The sequence below is a fragment of the Oncorhynchus mykiss genome, chromosome 8 (genome assembly GCF_013265735.2).
Source record: "Oncorhynchus mykiss isolate Arlee chromosome 8, USDA_OmykA_1.1, whole genome shotgun sequence".
NCBI classification, from domain to species: domain Eukaryota; kingdom Metazoa; phylum Chordata; class Actinopteri; order Salmoniformes; family Salmonidae; genus Oncorhynchus; species Oncorhynchus mykiss.
The window spans coordinates 44,850,141-44,874,174 of record NC_048572.1 but is presented as its reverse complement, the minus strand read 5'-3'; the positions used below and the strand labels follow the sequence as shown (position 1 = coordinate 44,874,174).

Here is a 24,034-nt window from a genome sequence, read left to right as displayed (position 1 = left end):
TCTGAATTTCCTGTATTTTTGCCAATAGGTTCTGCAGCCAGACTTGCCATTCCTTTTGTCTTATCCCTCTTGACCATACAATTGTTAAATTCCTCATCATTCCATGGGGATTTAACAGTTTTTCAGTCATTTTCTTAATGGGTGCATGCTTATTAGTAACTGGAATAAGCAATTTCATAAATGTGTCAAGTGCAGTGTCGGGTTGCTCCTCAATACACACTACAGACCAGCAAATATTTTTTTACATCATCAACTTAATAATCACTACAAAACTTATTGTATGACCTCATACACTATATTAGGCCCAGCCTTTGGAACTTTGGTTTTCCTAGATAAGGCTACTATAATGTGATCACTACATCCGATGGGTTTGGATACTACTTTAAAGCAAATTTCTGCAACATTAGTAAAGATCTGACCAATAAATGTTGATGATTTCATTCCTGTGCTGTTTGTAACTACCATGGTAGGTGACTGATAACCTGAACCAGGTTGCAGGCACAAGTTAGAGTTTGAAGCTTTTTCTTGAGTGGACAGCCAATCAATATTTAAATCACCCAGAAAATATACATTTCTGTTGCTTTCACATATATTATCAAGCATTTCGCAAATTCTATCCAGATAGCGACTGTTAGTACTTGTTGGTTTATAGCAGTTTCCCACAATAATGGGCTTTAGGTGAGGCAGATGAATCTGTAGCCATATTACTTCAACAGAATTTAACATGAGATCCTCTATAAGCTTTACAGGAATGTGGTTTTGAATATAAACAGCAACACCTCCACCTTTGGCATGTCTGTCTTTTCTGTAGATGGTATAACTATGTATTGCTACCACTGTATCATCAAAGGTATTATCTAAGTGCATTTCAGAGATTGTCAGAATATGAATGTCATCTGTTACTAGCAAATTATTGATTTCAAAAACCTTGTTTCTTAAGCTGTATGTTAACGTGGGCTATTTTTAGCACTTTTCTGGGATACCTGATTATTTTCATTGCATTACTGGGAAATGTAGCAGACATTCTCATGTTATTTATGTTAGTGCAGTGTGAGCTGCACACAGTGGACATCCTACTAGGGCACACCGCCTCAATGCTAACAGTATAACTCTGGTTCACATGATTACTGCACACAATAGCTATAGGATCAGCAGAGACATTCAGGGAAGTAAGAGGTACATAAATTAGGTCACTTACATTGCATCTTCCAACGCCCCTGGGATAATGTACATTTGCTGAAGCATTGTGACAACTCAGCAACACAATGGAAGGGATTAACTGAGCTGGGCTTGGGTCATTGATAAGTTATTGTCTCAACGCAGCCTTATAATGTGGTGAAAGGATCCAGGAACCCAAATGATTTGGGTGGATCCCATCCTCCTTATAATATGAGCTTTGTTTCCAGAAGGTATCAAAATTGCCATTAAATGTTACACCCACAGAGCTGCAATAGTCTAGTAGCCAGCTATGGAGGGTAAAAGGTCTGCTGAAACGTTGAATGCCACAATTTAGGGAGGTCACAGGCCAGATATAATGGGGCATTTGTTGGTGTCAAGCAGAGACCCAATCAGTTCTTGTAAATCCATCTTCAGCTGTTCTGAGCTGCCCTTCATAATGTAGTTGAATCCCACATGAACTATGGCAGACTCAATTTTCTTATGTCAATCTGCTTTCAAACATCTTGCAGACACTCCAGTTCGCTTAGCAGCATGCCACTGCCTTTGGTTTGTACGACTTGTGACATGGGACCAGCGCTGATTGAAACAATCCTCTTGCTGTTCTCCGTCTACTTCACTACAAGATGGAGGAGGAGAAGCAGGTGGAGACGACATCTTTGGCAGGCAAGATCCAGGAAGCACAGGCCATTCGGATAAGGACATATGACTCAATTGCAACCTAGCTAGTTGGCAGCGGGTGTTGACAAACACTTATGAACAAAATAAAATCAAAACAAATAAAAACTTTGGAAACAACAGGCCGAAACAACAGGTTGAGGAGCAGGAGGGATCGGAGCTCGTGACAGGAGTTCGTGGAGCACATCAACAGTCAAAGATCAAAATATTGTATGTAAGGCCTCTATTTTGAGATATTCAAAGTTTCTGAGATGCCACCATGCCATAGTAGAGCTTCAGTGTTTTACGGACAAATACTTGGAAGTGGAAAAAGATTGTAACTCAATGTCTCAGAGTCATTTAGAAGGGAGCTTTTAGCCTGCTGTCGCAGACTAAATGGCCTCTTGGAAAATAAAAAGATGTATGAGTGTGTTACTCCACTAACTAGCAGATGTAGAGTGGAGACACCAGAAGCAAGGTTGGGCAACTGGCAGCCTGCGGGCAGCATGCGTCCCAAGGGTCCCCCTTTTGTAGGCCCTAATACACTACCACTCAAAAGTTTGGGGTCATTTAGAAATGTCCTTGTTTTTGAAAGAAAAGGCACATTTATTGTCCATTAAAATAACATTAAATTGATCAGAAATACAGTATAGAAACTGTTGATGTTGTAAATGACTATTTTAGCTGGAAACGGCTGACTTTGAATGGAATATCTACATAGGCGTACAGAGACCCAATATCAGCAACCATCACTCCTGTGTTCCAATGGCACGTTGTGTTAGCTAATCCAAGTTTATCATTTTAAAATTCTAATTGATCATTAGCAAACCCTTTTGCAATTATGTTAGCACAGCTGAAAACTGTTGTGCTGATTAAAGAAACAAAAAAATTGACTTCTTTAAACTAGCATTTGTGGGTTCGAATACAGTCTCAAAATGGCCAGAAACAAAGGACTTTTCTGAAACTCGTCAGTCTATTCTTGTTCTGAGAAATTAAAGCTATTCCATGCGAGAAATTGCCAAGAAACTGAAGATCTCATCAACACTGTGTACTACTCTCTTCACAGAACAGCGCAAACTGGCTCTAACCAGAATAGAAAGAGGAGTGAGAGGCCCCGGTGCACTACTGAACAAAAAGACAAGTACATTAGAGTGTCTATTTCGAGAAACAGAGGCCTTACAAGTCCTGAACTGGCAGCTTCATTAAATAATACCGCAAAACACCAGTCTTAACGTCAACAGTGCAGAGGCGACTCCGGGATGCTGGCCAATTTATCAGCAGTGGATAAAGATGGAAAAAGTGAAAAATGGAGACTTTCGATGTAAAATGGTACAGGCGGTAGACAAGAAAGAGGCGTCGAATAAAAAACTGGCCGTATCTGAAGGGAATGCCCATATATTAAATTAATAAAAGCAGGAATTGGCTATTGCGCTAGAAAAGAGTCAAAACCTAAACCAGGAATTAGAGGAAGTCCTTGAGGACAGACAAAAACAAATAAAACAACTCAGGGTTGCGCTTCAACAGTATCAAAATATGTGGAGGAGTATATGCAATTGCCACTCCTCCGCCGTTCGTCCCATGCTATAAGGTGACAACAGGTCACATCTGGAAGCCACCATTATACCTCTCTCTTAAAAATAAAAAAAGAGCCGTATGGGTTGCGAGAGGCAGAGGACATGTGCATTAAGAGTCCAGATATAGTAGTCCCTTACTGGATAGTGGATCAGCATGATCTAGGTTATCATAGAAATGTGCGCCCAGTACGAACACACGCGACCCCGGTTACATTTTATCCGGGACAAATAGTACCATGGGAGTATAACCCTATTCCCGATGATGCATATCCCCAGTACGGATCAAAATTCAGCATCATCAGCCACTGAGCATGAGCGAAATGCATAATATTATGAAAGAGGCACCGGATCCAGTAAAAGAGGGATGTATCAGTTTCCTGAGGAAAGAGGGTTGAATTTTGGGGTTTCATGCTGGTGATTACGATCATATTGAATACTCGCTTTGCCAGGAGCCGTGTTGCCAACACTCGCACAGGAATATCGAATGTCGGCTTGGTCCTCTGTACACGAAGCATGTGACTCGGGGATAGCAAATTACGAAATTGAGGGATTCTTAACCACAGGTGGGAATATATTGTTTCGAGTGTGAGTAAAATTAGTAACTGTACACAGGTTCCGAAAGAAGGAATGTGTGATTATGTGGATCGGATGGATGATGCGTTATGTACTAATCTGACAATGGGTGATAGATACGATCAAAATGTAGGAATTTGTACGTCTGCTTTGATGTCAGGCTTGAAACCTGTCATTAAAACAGCTATTGTGGGGTTAGCGGACCAACATGCGATGAAATAGTACAGGCGGCATTGAGATGGGAATCTAATTCCGCTCACTTCGCAGCCGTGTGAGTGGTTAATACAGCCACAGTGAAAGTCACTAACAGTGGTTTCAATGGCCAATGTAAGACAAAGAAACAGAGAGAAAAGGGTAGCGAGCTTGTGCTAAAACACGGGGGGTTAGCTCCCTGTGGGGTCATCAAAAGCCGTCTAATGTCAAGATAAGTCCAAGTACCACGACATTTGTCGTGTATCCATCTACGTACTGTATAACAAATTCCCAAATGATTGGGAAAGGTACGCACCATCTTAATTGACTAAATTATTGTAGATAATGCTTATATTTGGGAGCAAACAATTGAAGGCATTTTGGTGTTAAGATACACTGTAATGTTACATCACTCACTCTGTGTTGTGGTGGACATAGTCGTAGCGTAAAAACAGGGAGGTGTAGAAGGCTTCAGTGAGTAGGGAGTAGATAGCAATCATGACCAGGAGCACAGCGAGCTTTAGGACCGAGTTCAGTCGCAGGAACACCGCGCACGTCACCATGGCGAGCACCCCCGTGAACACAAAATACTGTGGAGGAAAACATTGACACACACAACACTTACAGGGGTAATCTGGAATTGGTACATACATTTTTGGACTTTTAAATACATTTTATATAGCCATTCGTTCTTGAAGAATATAACTATAAATGCCACATGAGCTTAGTTTGTGATGTTGTACTGCACCTCATCAAAGGCCAAAATATAAGCACGTTTTACTCCATTGTTTGTAAACAGCCATAGCCGCGGGTAGATGTTTGGTGGTTGGGGTGCTGAGATAAAAAACATTTGCAGGACTAGTAAAGGCCCAGTGCAATACTTTTGTAACTAAAACAAATATATAATGAAACGATATATACAGTGCGTTGCAAAAGTATTCATCCCCCTTGGCTTTTTCCCTACTTTGTTGCATTACAACCTGCAATTTAAATTGATTTTTATTTAGATTTCATGTAATGAACATACACAAAATAGTCCAAATTGGTGATGTGAAATGAAAAAAACGACTTGTTTAAAAAACAAATAAGTTCTTGTGCAACTAATTACCTTCAGAAGTCATATAATTAGTTAAATAAAGTGTCACATGATCTGTCACATGATCTCAGTATACAGTGCCTTGCGAAAGAAACGGTAGTTTCTTGTTTTGTTGGCAACATTTATAGTGCCTTGCGAAAGTATTCGCCCCCCTTGAACTTTGCGACCTTTTGCCACATTTCAGGCTTCAAACATAAAGATATAAAACTGTATTTTTTTTGTGACGAATCAACAACAAGTGGGACACAATCATGAAATGGAATGACATTTATTGGATATTTCAAACATTTTTAACAAATCAAAAACTGAAAAATTGGGTGTGCAAAATTATTCAGCCCCTTTACTTTCAGTGCAGCAAACTCTCTCCAGAAGTTCAGTGAGGATCTCTGAATGATCCAATGTTGACCTAAATGACTAATGATGATAAATACAATCCACCTGTGTGTAATCAAGTCTCCGTATAAATGCACCTGCACTGTGATAGTCTCAGAGGTCCGTTAAAAGCGCAGAGAGCATCATGAAGAACAAGGAACACACCAGGCAGGTCCGAGATACTGTTGTGAAGAAGTTTAAAGCCGGATTTGGATACAAAAAGATTTCCCAAGCTTTAAACATCCCAAGGAGCACTGTGCGAGCGATAATATTGAAATGGAAGGAGTATCAGACCACTGCAAATCTACCAAGACCTGGCCGTCCCTCTAAACTTTCAGCTCATACAAGGAGAAGACTGATCAGAGATGCAGCCAAGAGGCCCATGATCACTCTGGATGAACTGCAGAGATCTACAGCTGAGGTGGGAGACTCTGTCCATAGGACAACAATCAGTCGTATATTGCACAAATCTGGCCTTTATGGAAGAGTGGCAAGAAGAAAGCCATTTCTTAAAGATATCCATAAAAAGTGTTGTTTAAAGTTTGCCACAAGCCACCTGGGAGACACACCAAACATGTGGAAGAAGGTGCTCTGGTCAGATGAAACCAAAATTTAACTTTTTGGCAACAATGCAAAACGTTATGTTTGGCGTAAAAGCAACACAGCTCTGAACCCTGAACACACCATCCCCACTGTCAAACATGGTGGTGGCAGCATCATGGTTTGGGCCTGCTTTTCTTCAGCAGGGACAGGGAAGATGGTTAAAATTGATGGGAAGATGGATGGAGCCAAATACAGGACCATTCTGGAAGAAAACCTGATGGAGTCTGCAAAAGACCTGAGACTGGGACGGAGATTTGTCTTCCAACAAGACAATGATCCAAAACATAAAGCAAAATCTACAATGGAATGGTTCAAAAATAAACATATCCAGGTGTTAGAATTGCCAAGTCAAAGTCCAGACCTGAATCCAATCGAGAATCTGTGGAAAGAACTGAAAACTGCTGTTCACAAATGCTCTCCATCCAACCTCACTGAGCTCGAGCTGTTTTGCAAGGAGGAATGGGAAAAAATGTCAGTCTCTCGATGTGCAAAACTCATAGAGACATACCCCAAGCGACTTACAGCTGTAATCGCAGCAAAAGGTGGCGCTACAAAGTATTAACTTAAGGGGGCTGAATAATTTTGCACGCCCAATTTTTCAGTTTTTGATTTGTTAAAAAAGTTTGAAATATCCAATAAATGTCGTTCCACTTCATGATTGTGTCCCACTTGTTGTTGATTCTTCACAAAAAAATACAGTTTTATATCTTTATGTTTGAAGCCTGAAATGTGGCAAAAGGTCGCAAAGTTCAAGGGGGCCGAATACTTTCGCAAGGCACTGTTCTGAAAGGCTCCAGAGTCTGCAACATCACTAAGCAAGGGGCATCACCAAGCAAGCATCACCATGAAGACCTAAGAGCTCTACAAATAGGTCAGGGACAAAGTTGTGGAGAAATACAGATCAGGGTTGGGTTATAGAAAACATTCAGAAACTTTGAACATCCCAAGGAGCACCATTAAATCCATTTTAAAAAAATGGAAAGAATTTAGCACCACAACAAACCTGTCAAGAGAGGGCCGCCCACCAAAACTCACGGACCAGGCAAGGAGGACAGTAATCAGAGAGGCAACAAAGAGACCAAAGATAACCCTGAAGGAGCTGCAAAGCTCCACAGAGGAGATTGGAGTATCTGTCCATAGAACAACTTTAAACCGCATACTCCACAGAGCTGGGCTTTACAACAGAGTTGCCAGAAAAAAAGGCATTGCTTAATTAAAAAAAAAAATAAGCAAACACGTTTGGTGTTCGCCAAAAGGCATGTGGGAGACTCCCCAAACATAAGGAAGAAGGTACTCTGGTCAGATAAGACTAAAATTGAGCTTTTTGGCCATCAAGGAAAATGTCTGGCGCAAACCCAGCACCTCGCATCACCCCGAGAACCCCATCCCCACAGTGAAGCATGGTGGTGGCAGCATCATGCTGTGGGGATGTTTTTAAATCGGCAGGGACTGGGAAACTGGTCAGAATTGAAGGAATGATGGATGACGCTAAATACAGGGAAATTCTTGAGGGAAACCTGTTTCAGTCTTCCAGAGATTTGAAACTGGGACGGAGGTTCACCTTCCAGCAGGACAATGACACTAAGCATACTGCTAAAACAACACTCACGTGGTTTAAGGGGAAACATTTAAATGTCTTGTAATGGCCTAGTCAAAGCCCAGACCTCAATCCAATTGAGAATCTGTGGTATGACTTAAAATTGCTGTAAACCAGCGGAACCCATCCAATTTGAAGGAGCTGGAGCAGTTTTGCCTTGAAGAATGGGCAAAAATCCCAGTGACTAGATGTGCCAAGCTTAGAGACATACCCCAAGAAACTTGCAGCTGTAATTGCTGCAAAAGGTGGCTATACAAAGTATTGATTTTGGGGGGGTGAATAGTTATTCACGCTCAAGTTCTGTTTTTTTGTCTTAGTTCTTGTTTATTTCACAGGAAAAAATATTTAGCATCTTCAAAGTGGTAGGCATGTTCTGTAAATCAAATGATACAAACCCCCACCCAAAATCTATTTTAATTCCAGGTTGTAAGGCAACAAAATAGAAAAAATGCCAAGGGGGTGAACACTTTCGCAAGCCACTGTATGTATTATATTATTGTAATTTTTTTCATTCCGATTCTTTAGCACCCCTACTTCCCGCGGCTATGTTAATAGCTGTATGAATTCTCCTCCCCTTCCTTTCAGCTGTCTCAGATTTCCCCTTTAATGAACAAAAACAGTTAAGTTCAGGAAATTAAATTATTTTATTTCATGAGCTGGAAATTGCCAATTCATTTATATCGGGATTTTGATTTCAATGTTGTGAATTAAAGTCCTATTCATTTCCTGAGTTGAAATGGCATTGACGCAAGCCACGGACTTGAGTGATGAGAAGATATACACTACATGACCAAAAGTATGTGGAAACGCTCGTTGAACATCTCATTCCAAAATCATGGGCATTAAAAACTGGAGTTGAAATGGCATTGCCTCCGCTCTTCCGGGAATGCTTTCCACAATATTTTTGAAACATTGCTGCGGGTACTTGCTTCCATTCAGCCACAAGAGCATTAGTGAGGTCAGGCACTGATTAGGCCTGACTCGCATTCAGTGTTCAAATTCATCCCAAAAGTGTTCAATGGTTGAGGTCGGGGCTCTGTGCAGTCCAGTCAAGTTCTTCCACACTGATTTTGACAAACCATTCTGTATGGACATAGCTTTGTGCAGGTGGGCATTGTCATGCTGAAACAGGAATGGGCCTTCCCCAAACTGTTGCCACAAAGTTGGAAGCACAGAATTGTCTAGAATGCCATTGTATGCTGTAGAGTTAAGATTTCCCTTCACTGGAACTAAGGGGCCTAACTCGAACCATGACATCAGCCCCAGTCCATTACTCCTAACTGTACAGCTGGCACTAAGCATTCGGACAGGTAGGGTTCTCCTGGCATCCGCCTAAACCAAATTCGTCCATCAGACTTTCTAGATGCACTGCTAGCTATGAATTCTATCTGAGGGTGTTTGCATGTTTAGGTAAAAATTCAAAAAATTTCCCATTTGGAATATTGGCAAGTAGATGGGCTCCCCAGTGGGTGGGCCCAGGCACACCTGGGCCTACGTGGCTGGATAACATGTTAACTTAGTTTCAACCTGTGAAGTGTTCCCCTGAAATACTAAAAAATGCCATGTTAATACCATATTGTTAGTACTGTAGTTAGTGGTACTACACAGGTATAAAACCAACTTAATGTAAAGTATTACTGTCTAGTACATTTACCTCAGGGTAGAAGCAGATGTCAGGGATGGGGGTGGATGTGTTGAAGGTCTGGTTGCTGAAGGTGCTGGACTTGTCAAAATCACACCACAGCTGCAAGAGAGGAATAGAGAGAGATCAGTGTTGTACATTATTGTCTCTATAAATAATCAGTGTATATGCATACTCGATCAGTGAATGAATACTCAAATACAGGCACGTGTAGAGAGCACGAGCACCTGCCCTACCACTCATCAAGTATATATATTTTGTATACCGTTGTCATTGTTGTTAGGACCACACTGCCCCCAAGTCATCGTGACATTGTCAAGTTCACCACCCACATCCCTAACCCATCCTGGTCAGCCCTGAATGGAGCTCACAGGCACCCGGAGATATCCAAACATGCATGGCTTGATATGCGGTCACCAGTCAAGTGTCTGTAGCAAGCCACCTACAGTTGAAGTCGGAAGTTTACATACACCTAAACTAAATACATTTAAACTCAGTTTTTCACAATTCCTTACATTTAATCCTAGTAAAAATTCCCTGTTTTAGGTCAGTTAGGATCACCACTTTTTATTTCAGCTTTTACTTCTTTCATCACATTCCCAGTGGGTCAGACGTTTACATACACTCAGTTAGTATTTGGTAGCATTGCATTACATTTTTTAAACTTGGGTCAAATGTTTCGGGTAGCCTTCCACAAGCTTCCCACAATAACTTGGGTGAATTTTGGCCCATTCCTCCTGACGGAGCTGGTGTAACTGAGTCAGGTTTGTAGGCCTCCTTGCTCGCACACGGTTTTTCAGTTCAGGTGATTTTAATTTGGACCCTCACGTTCCAACCTATACAAACACAAAACACTGTAAAAACACCAGCATATCAGCTCCAATTAATTTTAATTTTGAAAATATGTTCCAATGTATGTGAAGGACAAAGGAAAGAAAGGTTTGACATTGTGTTTTAGTCAAATATTGTATTTGTTTGTGCTTCTTGCGGTCAATTTGCAGTTTACAAATTATTTGTAATTATTTTCAGGCCCCCTAACCATCCACTCAAGAAAATTGTTGATGATCCCTGATTTACATCATCAATATTCGGTATGGCTGGCTGATAGCCTACATGCAGCAGAGAGGCAGAGAGATTTGGGGGGAAATTCTGACCCAAGTTATGCGTGAGTAAAAGGAACTTCATTCCCTTTTTATGTACTTTCTCTCTCTACACATATTCTGACCTTGAACTTAAGCAAGGGCTAACACATGTGCTAGCCAGATATTCCGTTTGGAGTGGAGTTTACAGAAATTGAGGTATGTCTACAGATATGCTGTATTCTGACCCTGACTTAAATCCACCACCTTTACACATGAGGAAACCATGAATAAGGTTGTGTGAACATGTTGGTTCCAAGTAGAAAAACATCTACTTGCTGTTTTTCCCCCAATATAAATTACACACAGTCATTTATAAATTGATAAGAGCAAGGTAAATGAGTAAACAGCAGAATATGTATTAGTTGTCCTGCTTTCCCTATTTCACCATGTTCATGCTGCTTTTCTTTATTCTACAGCTACAAAACTCTTTCTCAATCAGTTCACTGTTGTGTGCCTCTAGGCTGTACACTGTATGTGCTAAAAGCATACAGTACGTAGACCTTGCAACCTCGCAGACTAATGAGTATTTCACAAGCTTTGATGGAAGTAATGACTTGCAAGCAATGTTGCTCTGATCCTGAAAAGAGAAGAACATTGCCTGCAGAAGGTAAATTGCGGTCAGTAGGTTCAGCTGTGAATCTATTGCTGGGCAAAGAACCATTCGTAGAATTGAACTGGCCCAATACTATTGAGAACCCCTTACCAAACCAGCTCTGACTGTGCTGTAAAGCTGTAACGTTGTGAGGTTGGACACAGGTGTAGAGAAGAGACCAGGCAAGGAATCAGTGGTTAAGGATAAACATAAATACTTTACTGATAAAGTAGCTTCAGGATCACAGTACACTGAAGAAAAAAAAAACTAAGTCTCAAACTCACTCAGGAAACAAACACACATGGCAAACAATTCAAGCTACTGCAAAGGAAACAAGAAAAAACACACCTCTTTTAAAAGGGATATCATAATGAGTAATAGGACACACCTGCGTGTCGTTAATGTCTCTAGGACGGTCTCTGCAGCCCTCTGGTGACAGGTGGAACCATGACAGTACCACCCCTTCGAGGAGCAGCTCCAGCCGTGGAGCCAGGATGACCACCATGTAGTTTGTTGAAGTCCCAAACAAATCCCGATCCAGTTTGTCCCGGGCAGGCACCAAAGCCCGCTCCTCGGAACAGATGCCAGACAGTGTAGGCTAGGCGGCCATCCACAAGTCGAGGGGGCTGAGGGGCAGGTGTGGGGGGAGAGAAGGGACTGATCCTTACCATCTTGAGACAGGAAAGGATGGACAGACCCTCATAGACCTGGGAAGCTGGAGACAATAGGTGACTGGGTTGATGCGACTCAGGATCTTGAATGGTCCTATGTAGCGTGGAGCAAGCTTCCGCGAGTCCACCCTTAAGGGAAGATCACGGGTGGAGAGCCACACCTGTTGACCCAGTCGGAGGAGCCAAACAGGCCTTTGGTGCCGGTTTGCCTGGCGTTGGTGTTGGGCAGAAGAGTGGAGCAAGGAGGATCACGCTCTGATCCAGGTGCGGTGACATTGTCGAATTAACGCCTCGGCTGATGGCACCTCCGTTTCGGCCTCTTGTTCAGGAAGAGGCCGAACTCACACGCGAATGGTGACAGTCCAGGGGACGAGTTCGTGCATAGTTATGTGCATATTCCGCTCAGACGAGAACTTGCTCCAGTTGCTGGCCTGAGTGGAGACGAAACAGCGGAGGAACTTCTCCAGCTCTTTATTGGCCTGTTCAGTTTAACCATTAGAACACAGAGGAGAGACTCAACGACGCCCCCAACAATGAGCAGAAGGCCTTCCAATACCGTGTGACGAACTGGGGCACACAATCTGAGACAATGTCCTGGGGAAGTCTGTGTAGTCGAAAGACATGGGTAATAATGAGATCAGCGGTATTCTTCGCTGAGGGAAACTTGGGTAAGGCGAGGAAATGGGGAACCGATCCATGACCACCTGATTAGTGGTAAGCCCTTGAGATGGAGGTAACACTGTGATGAAGTCTACGGACAGGTGGGAACAGGGCCGGCTCGGGATGGTCAGAGGTTGGAGCAACCCAGTCGGTCGCTGTAATGAGGACTTGCTTTGGGCACAGGTAGAACAGGCCGCAACATAGGATCTCACATCCTCAATCATGTTGGGCCTCCAGAATTTCTGCCTCAGGAACTCCAGTGTGTCACGCCCTGGCCTTAGTTATCTTAGATTTTTTTAAATTATTTTGGTTAGGTCAGGGTGTGACATGGGGGATTTATGTGTTTTTGCCTGGTCTAGGTTTTTTTTATGTTTATGGGGCTGTTTCCTTTCTAGGTAGTTTGTAGGTCTATGGTTGCCTAGATTGGTTCTCAATTAGAGGCAGCTGTCTATCGTTGTCTCTGATTGGGAACCATATTTAGGCAGCCATATTATGTGGGTATTTTGTGGGTGATTGTCTTCTGTCTGTGTCATTGCACCAGATAGGACTGTTTTGATTTTCACTTTTGTTGTTTTGTATTTTGTAGTGTTCTCGTTTATCGTCGATATTAAAGATGTTGAACACTAACCACGCTGCATTTTGGTCCTCCTCTCCTTCAGCGGAAGAAAACCGTTACACAGTGTCTGATTAACCCCTGGATGCCCAGGTAATTTAGAGGAGTGTCCCCATTGTAGCACTTGAGAACGGGCTGATCGTGGAACATAAAGTGGGACCCGTGCTGGAGTCAGATTCTTGGTTCCCGGCTTGTCATACCGTGGTCCCAATACTCCATATCACAGGGGCCACAATGCATGAGCTGGGGATGTTGGGCTCGGAGTTCCTCTCCTCGTTAGAGACATTGTGTTACCGGGACAAGGTGTCTGCTTTCTGATTCTTGGATCCTGGGCGATAGGCCAGTGTGAAATCGAACCTGTTAAAAAACTACTTTTGGCTTCTTGAATGGAGACCAAGTTCTTATAGTCCGTCCAGATCATGAAAGGACCTCAATCATATAGAAAATGTGTGGGCAGAACTGAAAAAGCGTGTGCGAGCAAGGAGGCCTACAAACCTGACTGTTACACCAGCTCTGTCAGGAGGAATGGGCAAAAAGTCACCCAACATATTGTGGGAAGCTTGTGAAAGGCTACTGTAAATGTTTGACCCAAGTTAAACAATTTAAAGGCAATGCTACCAAATACTAATTGAGTGTATGTAAACTTTTGACCCACTGGGAAAGTGATGAAGGAAATAAAAGCTGAAATAAATCATTCTCTCTCCTATTATTCTGACATGACCTAAGACAGGGACTTTTTACTAGGATTACATGTCAGGAACTGTGAAAAAACTGAGTATAAATGTATTTGGCTAAGGTGTATGTAAACTTCCGACTTCCGACTGTTTATAGCATCTTTATTGTTCTTTTAATGAGTTACTTTATTTTTATTTTTTTATTTAGTAAATATTTTCTTAACTCTTTCTTGAACTGCATTGTTGGTTAAGGACTTGTAAGTAAGCATTTCACGTTAAGGTTACACCTGTTGTATTCGGCGCGTGTGACAAAACATTTTATTTGACTTTTTTTAAACTTATTTGAGAATAGAGAATTATTTAAGTAAATTGCAAATGTGCCAATATATTTGGCCACAACTGTATACTGTGCAAATGCAGATCTTTTTTTTTTAAAGAACAGTAACGGAGAGCAAGCTACAATAAACCTAACTTAGGAAACAGGCATTTGTGGTTAGAGAATGGAGGCCGGCAACCATCTTTATGCACATCTGCTGTGTAAATGTCTGGCTAAACTCACAATGTTGATCATGGCCGCCAGGAAGTTGATGAGGATGGAGACAAAGACGATGACGTTGCGGGCCATGTAGGTCTCATTGATCCAGCAGCAGGACTTTCGCAGGACCAACGGCAGACACTTGTAGTCCTCCGCCGTGGTCACCAGGACTAGGAATGAGTGCAGGACGATGAGCACGGAAAACTGGATCACCATGGTAACCATCCTGCAGACATGAGCAATGGAAGGTAGATAGAGTGATCCAATAGCATCCCTGGGCAATAACACTAAGGCCGCTAAAAAATGTATGGCGACAGTATAATGTTTCAATTAAATACAGGTGAAAACAGTGAAAAGAGTTGGTGATGTGATCGTTGCAGCAACGTTGAAGGCGGGAAAGCATTAATCACATTATGGGATTTGATTGAACTATAGACGACTCCTGATAGTTCGAGACTGTCAAGACTATGTGCCATTGTCTCTTCATTCTTACTCAACCGCATTGCCATGGGTGGAGTCATCACTCAGACGTAAGACAATAGACCAGTGAAACAAACTAGAGCACGCCATTATCCAAACCAATTAAAAATGTTATTGAATTGGGAATGGAAAACTGTAGCGCACTTCAAATGAGTGTGCACTTATAAGTAGTGTCCTTATTCTAAGTGTATATATCAGGAGTCGACCTCATCCACTTTCCTCTCCCCCACCCCTAGGAGTTCAGTGTTGCAATATTCTGGTAACTTTCCAAAAATGCCCAGGTTTTCTAGAAATCCAGGTTGAGCAATTACTAGAAACTTTAGGAATGTTACCGGAATTCTGCAATCCTACAGCTGTCCCTCTATTACCTGGCAGAAGGCAGCAGGCTCTGAATGGCCGTGATGAAGATGAGCACGATGAAGGCGCACACCAGGTTGGACTTGAACACTTCGTCCCTCATTTGGGAATACTGCACAGTGAAGGGAAGGGAGAAGGAAAGACAAGAAAAGAAGAGAGAGGGGTTTAAGAGACATACAAGGCCATACGAAAATCTCTAGCTCCACATTTCAATACCACGACAGACACAGTCACGTCACAGTTCCACCACAAGCGTTAGAGAAAGAGAGGTAGAAATAGGAGAGCAGAAGGAGGTTAGCTGGGGATTCTGGGGATGAGGCAGAGGTTGGGTACTGTAAAGTGATTATTCAAGAAGCAAGATACTAAACCACCACAACCACAACTAGTTAAGGTCACTGAACAAAGAGGAAAACTCCATGTACGAATGGTGTTTGGATTTTGTGTGTACAGTTTGTTATGTTTGGCAATATTGTCAAAACAAATGTATTTGCAAGGGCTGTTAGCATTAGCAGCGGTGGCAAGCGATGCTAAATACTAGTAGCATCTGCTAGCTAATATACTGTCCACGCCTTCACATATCGTTGCCGGTGAGTTACCATGCAGAGCTGGCTGACATGTATGAGAAATCTCTGTCCTATAACGACTGGATTTGCCCTTTGACCTCTCGCACCATGACACCCTATTAGGTTATTATAGTTAACTATTAACTATACTGAACAAAATGTAAACACAACATGCAACAATTTCAATGATTTTACTGAGTTACAGTTCAAATAGGGAAATAAGTCAACTGAAGTAAATTCATTAGGCCTGAATCTATGTATTTCACATAACTGGGCAGGGGCATAGCCATGGGTGGGCATGGGCATAGCCATGGTTGGGCATGGGAGGGCATAGGACCACCCACTTGAGAGACTGTCCCACCCCCTGTGGAGCAAGGCCAGCCAATCATAATGAGTTTTTCCCCAAAAAAGGGCTTTATTACAAACAGAAATACTCCTCAGTTTCATCAGCTGTCCGGTTGGCTGGTCTCAGGTGCAGATGACGCCAGATATGGAGGTCCTGGGCTGGTGTGGTTACACGTGGCCTGAGGTCGGTTGGACGTACAGCCAAATTCTCTAAAACGATGTTGGAGGCGGTTTATGGTAGAGAAATGAACATTCAATTATCTGGCAAAAACTCTGGTGGACATTCCTGCAGTCAGCATGCCTAACAAAAATGAGATATCTGTGGCATTGTGTTGTGTGACAAAACTGCACATTTTAGAGTGGCCTTTTATTGTCCCCAGCACAAGGTGCATCTGTGTAATGTTCATGCCGTTTAATCAGATTCTTGATATGCCACACCTGTCAGGTGGATGGATTATCTTGGAAAAGGATAAATACTCACTAACAGGGATGTAATCAAATCTGGGCACAACATTTGAGAGAAATAAGCTTTTTGTGCCTGTGGAACATTTCCAGGATGTTTAATTTCAGCTCATGAAATCATGGGTCATGTTGCGTGTATATTTTTGTTCAGTATACAACTGAAACTAAAACGAAAAATTATTTTAAGAAAAGAAAAAAGAAAAAACTGTTCAGTTTAAAAATAAAAATAAACATTTGTTGGGCAAAATTCAAATGGGGTTTTCTAACTATTTTTCGAATGGGATTTTCAAGCTTCTGAATCTGGCACGTCCTATTGAGATTGGACGCGTTTGAATGATAAGGCTCAAGCAACCGACTGTAAACGAAAGTTGAGGAGTGAAATCGGGGGAGGTGCGACAGCCAAAAGTCGGACACTAATGTGGTTTTCCAACAGCAAAGCTCTGATCAAAATGGTAGTATTGCCATTGTTTATAAAAGTACCCCCATATCACACACTCACAAACTGAAATAATATGTGTGTACATTTTACAATCAATTAGTGAGAGGGTGAAAGAGACTCAAATATCATATTCATTTGTATCTATCCAGACACAATCACAAACTAAACCCTAAACCCTACTCCCTATGCACTTGTGGAGATTATTTGTCACATGCTTCCTAAACTACACGTGTTGTTCCAACAGTATAGAGTTAAAGATAAAGACTTAGTAAAAATCATTTAAAAAAAGAAAGTGACAAGGAATAAATACACTGCGAATAACAATAACAATTTAAAAAAAATATGGCTATATAGAGGGAGTACCAGTGCCGAGTCGATGTGCAGGGGTACGAGGTAATTGACGTAGCTATATACATATAGTAGGGGTATAGTGACTAGGCAATAGGATAGATAGACAGTAGCAGCAGTGTATGTGGTGAGTATGAACGTGTGTGTGTGTGTGGGTGTGTGTGTATATATAAGCAACATAGTGAAACTTCCACATAGTCTATCAGAGGGCTATTACCATATTTCTTACACCTGTCAAATCCTCTCAGATCTCCACAAGTGCAAAAGGCGTAGGGTTTAGGGGTCTATTAGGGATTGGGCCCATGTCTTTGATCACATTTGCATGGGTCAAACAAGAAAACCCTAATGATTGGTTGACTATAGAACCTCCCACAATGTAAGCCATGGCTGCAGGATGAAGTTGGTGAAGAGCAACTGCAGAAACTTGCAGGCACAACTTCATGACCTTTGATCACATGGTTTTTGTAAAGTTTATACTTGCGCCTACATGTCGACTGTATCTCCATAATGCAACACACTTTGAAAGGCAGTGACCAATTTGACAAAAGTGATATGCTCGAACGAGCCCATTGACTTTATAATTTAAAGGTAGACTCAACAAGATGATGTTGCCAAGAGCAGCAAAGCAGATATTGGGCAAGTTCGAGCGGATATATCTTGTCTAGTCGGTGACCATCGTTGGTCACTGCCTTTCAAAGTGTCTTGCATTATGGGAATAAACATTTTCCAACTTGTGCCTACATGTTGACTGCATGAACGTGACAACCATGTGATCAGGTCATGCAGTTTTTGATGAAGTCGCCTTCAAGTCACTACAGTTGCTTCTCACCAACTGCACCATGCAGCCAACGTCTGGTTAGTGTGAGTCATTATTTGTCAACCAATATTTAGGGTGTTTTTGGTTGACCCATGTGACCAAAGATGTGACTGAAACCGTAACCACCTCAATTCTAAAGCTACGGGCAGAACAGGGGATACAAATAAAATGATATTCGAGACCTCTCTCTAACAAATTAATTGTACACACATTATGTTTTCAGTTTGTGAGTGTGAGTTTATTTCTACATTTATAAAGAAAACCCTTTATAAACAATAGCAAAATTGACACAGCCTTGTTGATCCAATCCTGGCGGTTGGAAAACCCCTACAGTGTCCGACTTTTGACTGTCGCAGATGCACCTTCCCCTTCACTCCTCGACTTTCGTCTAGAGTTGCCTTCATTAGCATTACTACTCGAACACACCCAATGAGTTGAGCATGACACAAGACTCTCACAGTCACACAGTATCTGCGCAGGTGAGAGGGTGGACTTCCCGCTGCTACAACACGGTAGCTCCGGGACCAAGAGAGTGGAGAAGTTTAGCCTCTTACTGTGGACATTGACCCACTACTACTGTTTACTTTGTGCATCTCGCTGAGTCTACCCTATGACCTGACAAATTCCCTTATGCATTACTGCCCCAGAGTGGCAAGATGTGACATCCCCAGAAAAGCAAAAACACATAAATGGCTCCTAGTCACCCACACATAGGCAAACTTTCTGTCCCTAACACTAAAACTAAATAATATAAAAATGAAATAGAAACTTTTTTTTTTTTCATAAAACTTATACTAAATAAAAATCAGTAAATCAGATCTGAAAACAAACTACTTTGTAAATCTTTAAATGAATAGAAATAAAAAATAATATAAAAACACAAAAAAACTATTTTAAACTTGACACACTGCCCCCTTTCTCTCTGTCTCTTCCTCAAAGGGTGCTGGAGAAATTAGAAAGAGGATGCTTCATGTTTGTCACAATTAGACCAAAAATAAGGACATTCAAAAGCAACTCACTGGGCATGGGGCAGAAACTAACCGAAAAGGGGTGGGGACTTGAAATGTTTAGCTTAAGATGGTTGCACAATAAAAGGGACACACGGGTAAGGGGCAAAGGTCAACTGAAAAGGTCAACTCAAAAGGCCAAGGGTGTAGAAAAGTGACTTTAGTCATGGAACAAAAAGTAAGAAGGAAAAATAAACAGCAAAAAAGCTGAACATGTCAACTTTTTCAACAAGGTATTAAAGGAGAACAGGTCCATGGCATGGATATTTGGTCATGAGTAAACTTAAAGGGATTCTTCATTCTTGGAAAAGTCAATCAGCCTTTTGGTAAAAAACACTTTAATTAGCTACCTACCCTAAAATTCAGTAAAAAAAATGATCAAGTTATTCTCTGAATTATTTAAATTAGTCATTGATCCAAATACACTGTAAGTATAAGATCTGTGCAGTTTAAAAGGTATTTCTGAATTGAATTATATTTCACCTTTAGGATAGTTTTCAAATAATGTATGCAGATGCTAGATCTGATCTAACAGAAGCCAAAATATGCCATGCTGCAAAATGAGGACTAAAGGCTTGTATTCAAACCAATGCAGATCAACAACATTGCACAGCAATTGAATATTTATACTATATCGGAAGTATAACTGCGGTAACAGAAAACAAATCAGAACACCTACTTTCCCTGGCACTGTTTCCAAATGGAAACGTTTAAGCATTTGTGGCACAAATTCCATTCAAGTCATGGTGCCGATATTAGCATATTTAGAGCATCATTTCCAAATCATACGAAGAACCTAAAATTGATTGTGAAGCTCAACAAAATCACTTACAGATTATTTGAACAGAATCTGTGAAAAATTCTAATATCGGTACCAGGACTTGAATGGGATTTGTGCCACACGTTAGCGTTTGGAAACAGCAGTTTGTACATTTAGGGTGGCAGGTAGCCTAGCTGTTAGGGTGTTGGGCCAGTAACTGAAAGGTTGTTGCTTTGAATACCCTAGCTGACAAGGTGAAAATCTGTTGCTGTGCCCATGAGCAATGCACTTAATCCTAAATTGCTCCTGGGTGTGCTGACCTGCTATGGCTGACCCTGTAAAACACCACGTCACTGCACCCACAGTTGAAGTCAGAAGTTTACATACACCTTAACTAAATACATTTAAACACAGTTCCTGACATCTAGTCCTAGTAAAAATTCCCTGTCTCAGGTCAGTTAGGATCACCACTTTATTTTAAGAATGTGAAATGTCAGAATAATAGTAGAAAATTATTTATTTCAGCTTTTATTTGTAACATCACATTCCCAGTGGGTCAGAAGTTTGCATACCCTCAATTAGTATTTGGTAGCATTGCCTTTAAATTGTTTAACTTGGGTCAAACTTTTAAGGTAACCTTCCACAAGCTTCCCACAATAAGTTGGGTGAATTCTGGCTCATTCCTCCTGACAGAGCTGGTGTAACTGAGTCAGGTTTCTAGGCACACACCTTTTCAGTATGCTTAGGGTCATTGTCCATTTGGAAGACCCATTTGCGACCAAGCTTTAACTTCCTGACTGATGTCTTGAGATGTTGCTTCAATATGTCCACATCATTTTCCTGCCTCATGATGCCATCTATTTTGTGAAGTGCACCAGTACTTGCGTACTATTGTTTGTATAGATGAACGTGGTACTTTCAGGCGTTTGGAAATTGCTCCCAAGGATGAACCAGACTTGTAGAGGGCTACACATTTTTACTGAGGTCTTGGCTGATTTCTTTAGATTTTCCCGTGACGGCAAGCGAAGAGTCACTGAGTTTGAAGGTAAAGGCCTTGAAATACATCCACAGGTACACCTCCAATTGACTCAAATTATGTCAATTAGCCCGTCAGAAGCTTCTGAAGCCATGACATAATTTTCTGGAATTTTCCAAGCTGTTTAAAGGCACAGTCAACTTAGTGTATGTAAACTTCTGACCCACTGGAATAGTGATACAGTGAATAAGTGAAATCATCTGTCTGTAAATAATTGTTGGAAAAATTACTTGTGTCATGCACAAAGTAGATGTCCTAACCAACTTGCCAAAACTATAGTTTGTTAACAAGAAATTTGTGGAGTGGTTGAAAAACAAGTTTTAATGACTCCAACCTAAGTGAATGTAAACTTCCAACTTCCACTGTGTGTGTGTGTAATATATGTTGGCTGGTACCGCAGTTACACATCTGAATCACAGGTTCACAGTCAATCGTAGTGCGATGTCATTTATCGACATTGGTTTGAATCCCAACCTATAAGACTATTGTTATGTGTTGTATTGATCAATCCAATTTTAAGCAATAGAATAATCATTGTGGCGTGACTCCTAACTTCAGTTTAAATAACATTTTCACTTAGTCATGCATTGATGTCAATAGGAGACTAAGAGACAATTTTACTTAAAAGTAGAAGTTAGAAACTTGCAGAAATTTGAATACAAATAAAATATTTCTCAATGTATTTCTTTTGATTGCTTTTATATACTGTTCTCTCAAAAATTAATGTGACGTGACCCATGCAAGTGTGCAGTTTTATGTTTCTTAAGAAATGAAAAACATGCTTCTATATTAGTGAGGGAGTTGGTAGGTGAAGTTCCTTTAGCTTACTCATGATAAAAATAAAAAAAATAAATGATCCTGAAATTGATATCTACTATAGATGTTAAATTAAAAGAGGAAATCTGTCTTAACCCCAGCTACCTTTTCTTCCAGGCTGGAGTCTTTAAACATCAGTGAGAAAGGCTTGATATGCTCTCTTCTCAACTTATCACCACTCCGTAAGTCGATGGCACTCTCTATACCCTTGTTAATTTCCTCAGGACCAGAGTGGATATGCAAAGCTTGTGCAAGATGGTTTGGAAGCAGATTTATAGAATTTCTTGTTAGGGCAGCCAGAGTCTAGGGGAAAGCACATGCAAATATAATACACCTGTCCTGTTTAAATTTGGTTACAAAAATAAGAAAACATACATACAGAAATTGTAAAACTCAAGCTAAACCAAAATGCAATAGTCTCGATTAAATAGACAGGCTCAGAAGTGAATGCATCTCAGACACATTCATTTAAATATTTCTGTGACGGCAACAGCTGTGACAACAACAAAAAAGCTCACGTACACACGGGTAGAATACAGTTGTCTAGAATACTTAATGATCAGTATATTGCACATAACAATACAAAAGAAACAACAACAAATTAATCTTACCAAATTAACAAAAACATTGTAAAAAAATGTTGAGTGACAAACATGGAAATAGCATACACACCATTTCCTAATTATTATATATAAAAATTATTATATATTAAAAATATTCAAAACTCCACAACATTCTTTAACAAAGCTTCTACTGACAATGACTCAATTCCTACTGACACTGATCTGCTGAATAAACTCCTACTGATACAACGTCTACTGAGAATGACTCAACTTCTAACCCTTACTGAGACTGACTTAACTCCTACTGGGAATGACTCAACTCCTACTGAGACAAACTCAAATATTACTAACATTGACTTAACTCCTATTGACAATGACTCAACTCATACTGAGAATAACTAACAATGCAATTCTTACTGAGAGTGTCTTAATATGCAATCTCCACCAGCCCATAGATAATGAACTTGTCAGGACGAGACAGACAGCTTTTCTGGTACTGGCGAAACTATGTGTTATGGTGAGTGAATGAGGACCCAAAAGCGAACTAACTTAAACAGAGCTTCTTTAATAACCAAACATAGGTAGGCTCAGATAGACCGGCAGATTCCGACAGGACAGGACAAGGTTACAGCAAACATGACGATAGTCTGGCTCAGGCATGAAACACAACAAACAAGAATCCGACAAGGACAGGAGCAGAAACAGAGAGAGATATAGGGACCTAATCAGAGGGAAAAAGGGAACAGGTGGGAAAAGGGGTGACGAGGTGGTTAGGAGGAGACAAGGCACAGCTGGGGGAAAGAGGGGGAGAAAAGGTAACCTAACAACGACCAGCAGAGGGAGACAGGGTGAAGGGAAAGGACAGAGACAAGACACAACATGACAGTACATGACAGTACCCCCCCACTCACCGAGCGCCTCCTGGCGCACTCGAGGAGGAAACCTGGCGGCAACGGAGGAAATCCTCGATCAGCGCACGGTCCAGCACGTCCCGAGAGGGAACCCAACTCCTCTCCTCAGGACCGTACCCCTCCCAATCTACGAGGTACTGGTGACCACGGCCCCGAGGACGCATGTCCAAAATTCTACGGACCCTGTAGATGGGTGCGCCCTCGACAAGGATGGGGGGGGGGGGGGGGGGGGGGGAAGACGAGCGGGGGTGCGAAGGACGGGCTTGATGCAGGAGACATGGAAGACCGGGTGGACGCGACGAAGGTATCGCGGAAGAAGAAGTCGAACTGCGACAGGATTAATGACCCGAGAAATACGGAACGGACCAATGAACCGCGGGGTCAACTTGCGAGAAGCCGTCTTAAGGGGAAGGTTCTGAGTGGAGAGCCAAACTCTCTGACCGCGACAATATCTAGGACTCTTAGTTCTACGCTTATTAGCAGCCCTCACAGTCTGCGTCCTATAACGGCAAAGTGCAGACCTGCCCCTCTTCCAGGTGCGCTCGCAACGTTGGACAAAAGCCTGAGCGGAGGGGACGCTGGACTCGGCGAACTGAGATGAGAACAGCGGAGGCTGGTACCCGAGGCTACTCTGAAAAGGAGATAGCCCGGTCGCAGACGAAGGAAGCGAGTTGTGGGCGTATTCTGCCCAGGGGAGCTGTTCTGACCAAGACGCAGGGTTGCGAAAAGAAAGACTGCGTAAGATGCGACCAATAGTCTGA

General features: G+C 41.7%; 1 protein-coding gene across 2 annotated transcripts in view; it reads right to left on the bottom strand.

Annotated features, from left to right (window-relative positions):
• The window catches only part of adcy8 (adenylate cyclase 8 (brain)), a 285,380-nt gene that overhangs the window by 27,547 nt on the left and 233,799 nt on the right, over positions 1-24,034 (bottom strand). The window contains exons 8-12 of one of the 2 annotated variants that reach the window (XM_021612604.2): positions 21,905-22,102; positions 15,218-15,318; positions 14,394-14,595; positions 9,495-9,584; positions 4,590-4,762 (exon numbers count right to left, since the gene is read on the bottom strand). In XM_021612604.2, coding sequence (XP_021468279.2) covers positions 4,590-4,762; positions 9,495-9,584; positions 14,394-14,595; positions 15,218-15,318; positions 21,905-22,102 — 764 coding nt within the window. The remainder of the gene's footprint in view (positions 1-4,589; positions 4,763-9,494; positions 9,585-14,393; positions 14,596-15,217; positions 15,319-21,904; positions 22,103-24,034) is intronic. The other variant, XM_021612605.2, reaches the window with a different exon arrangement.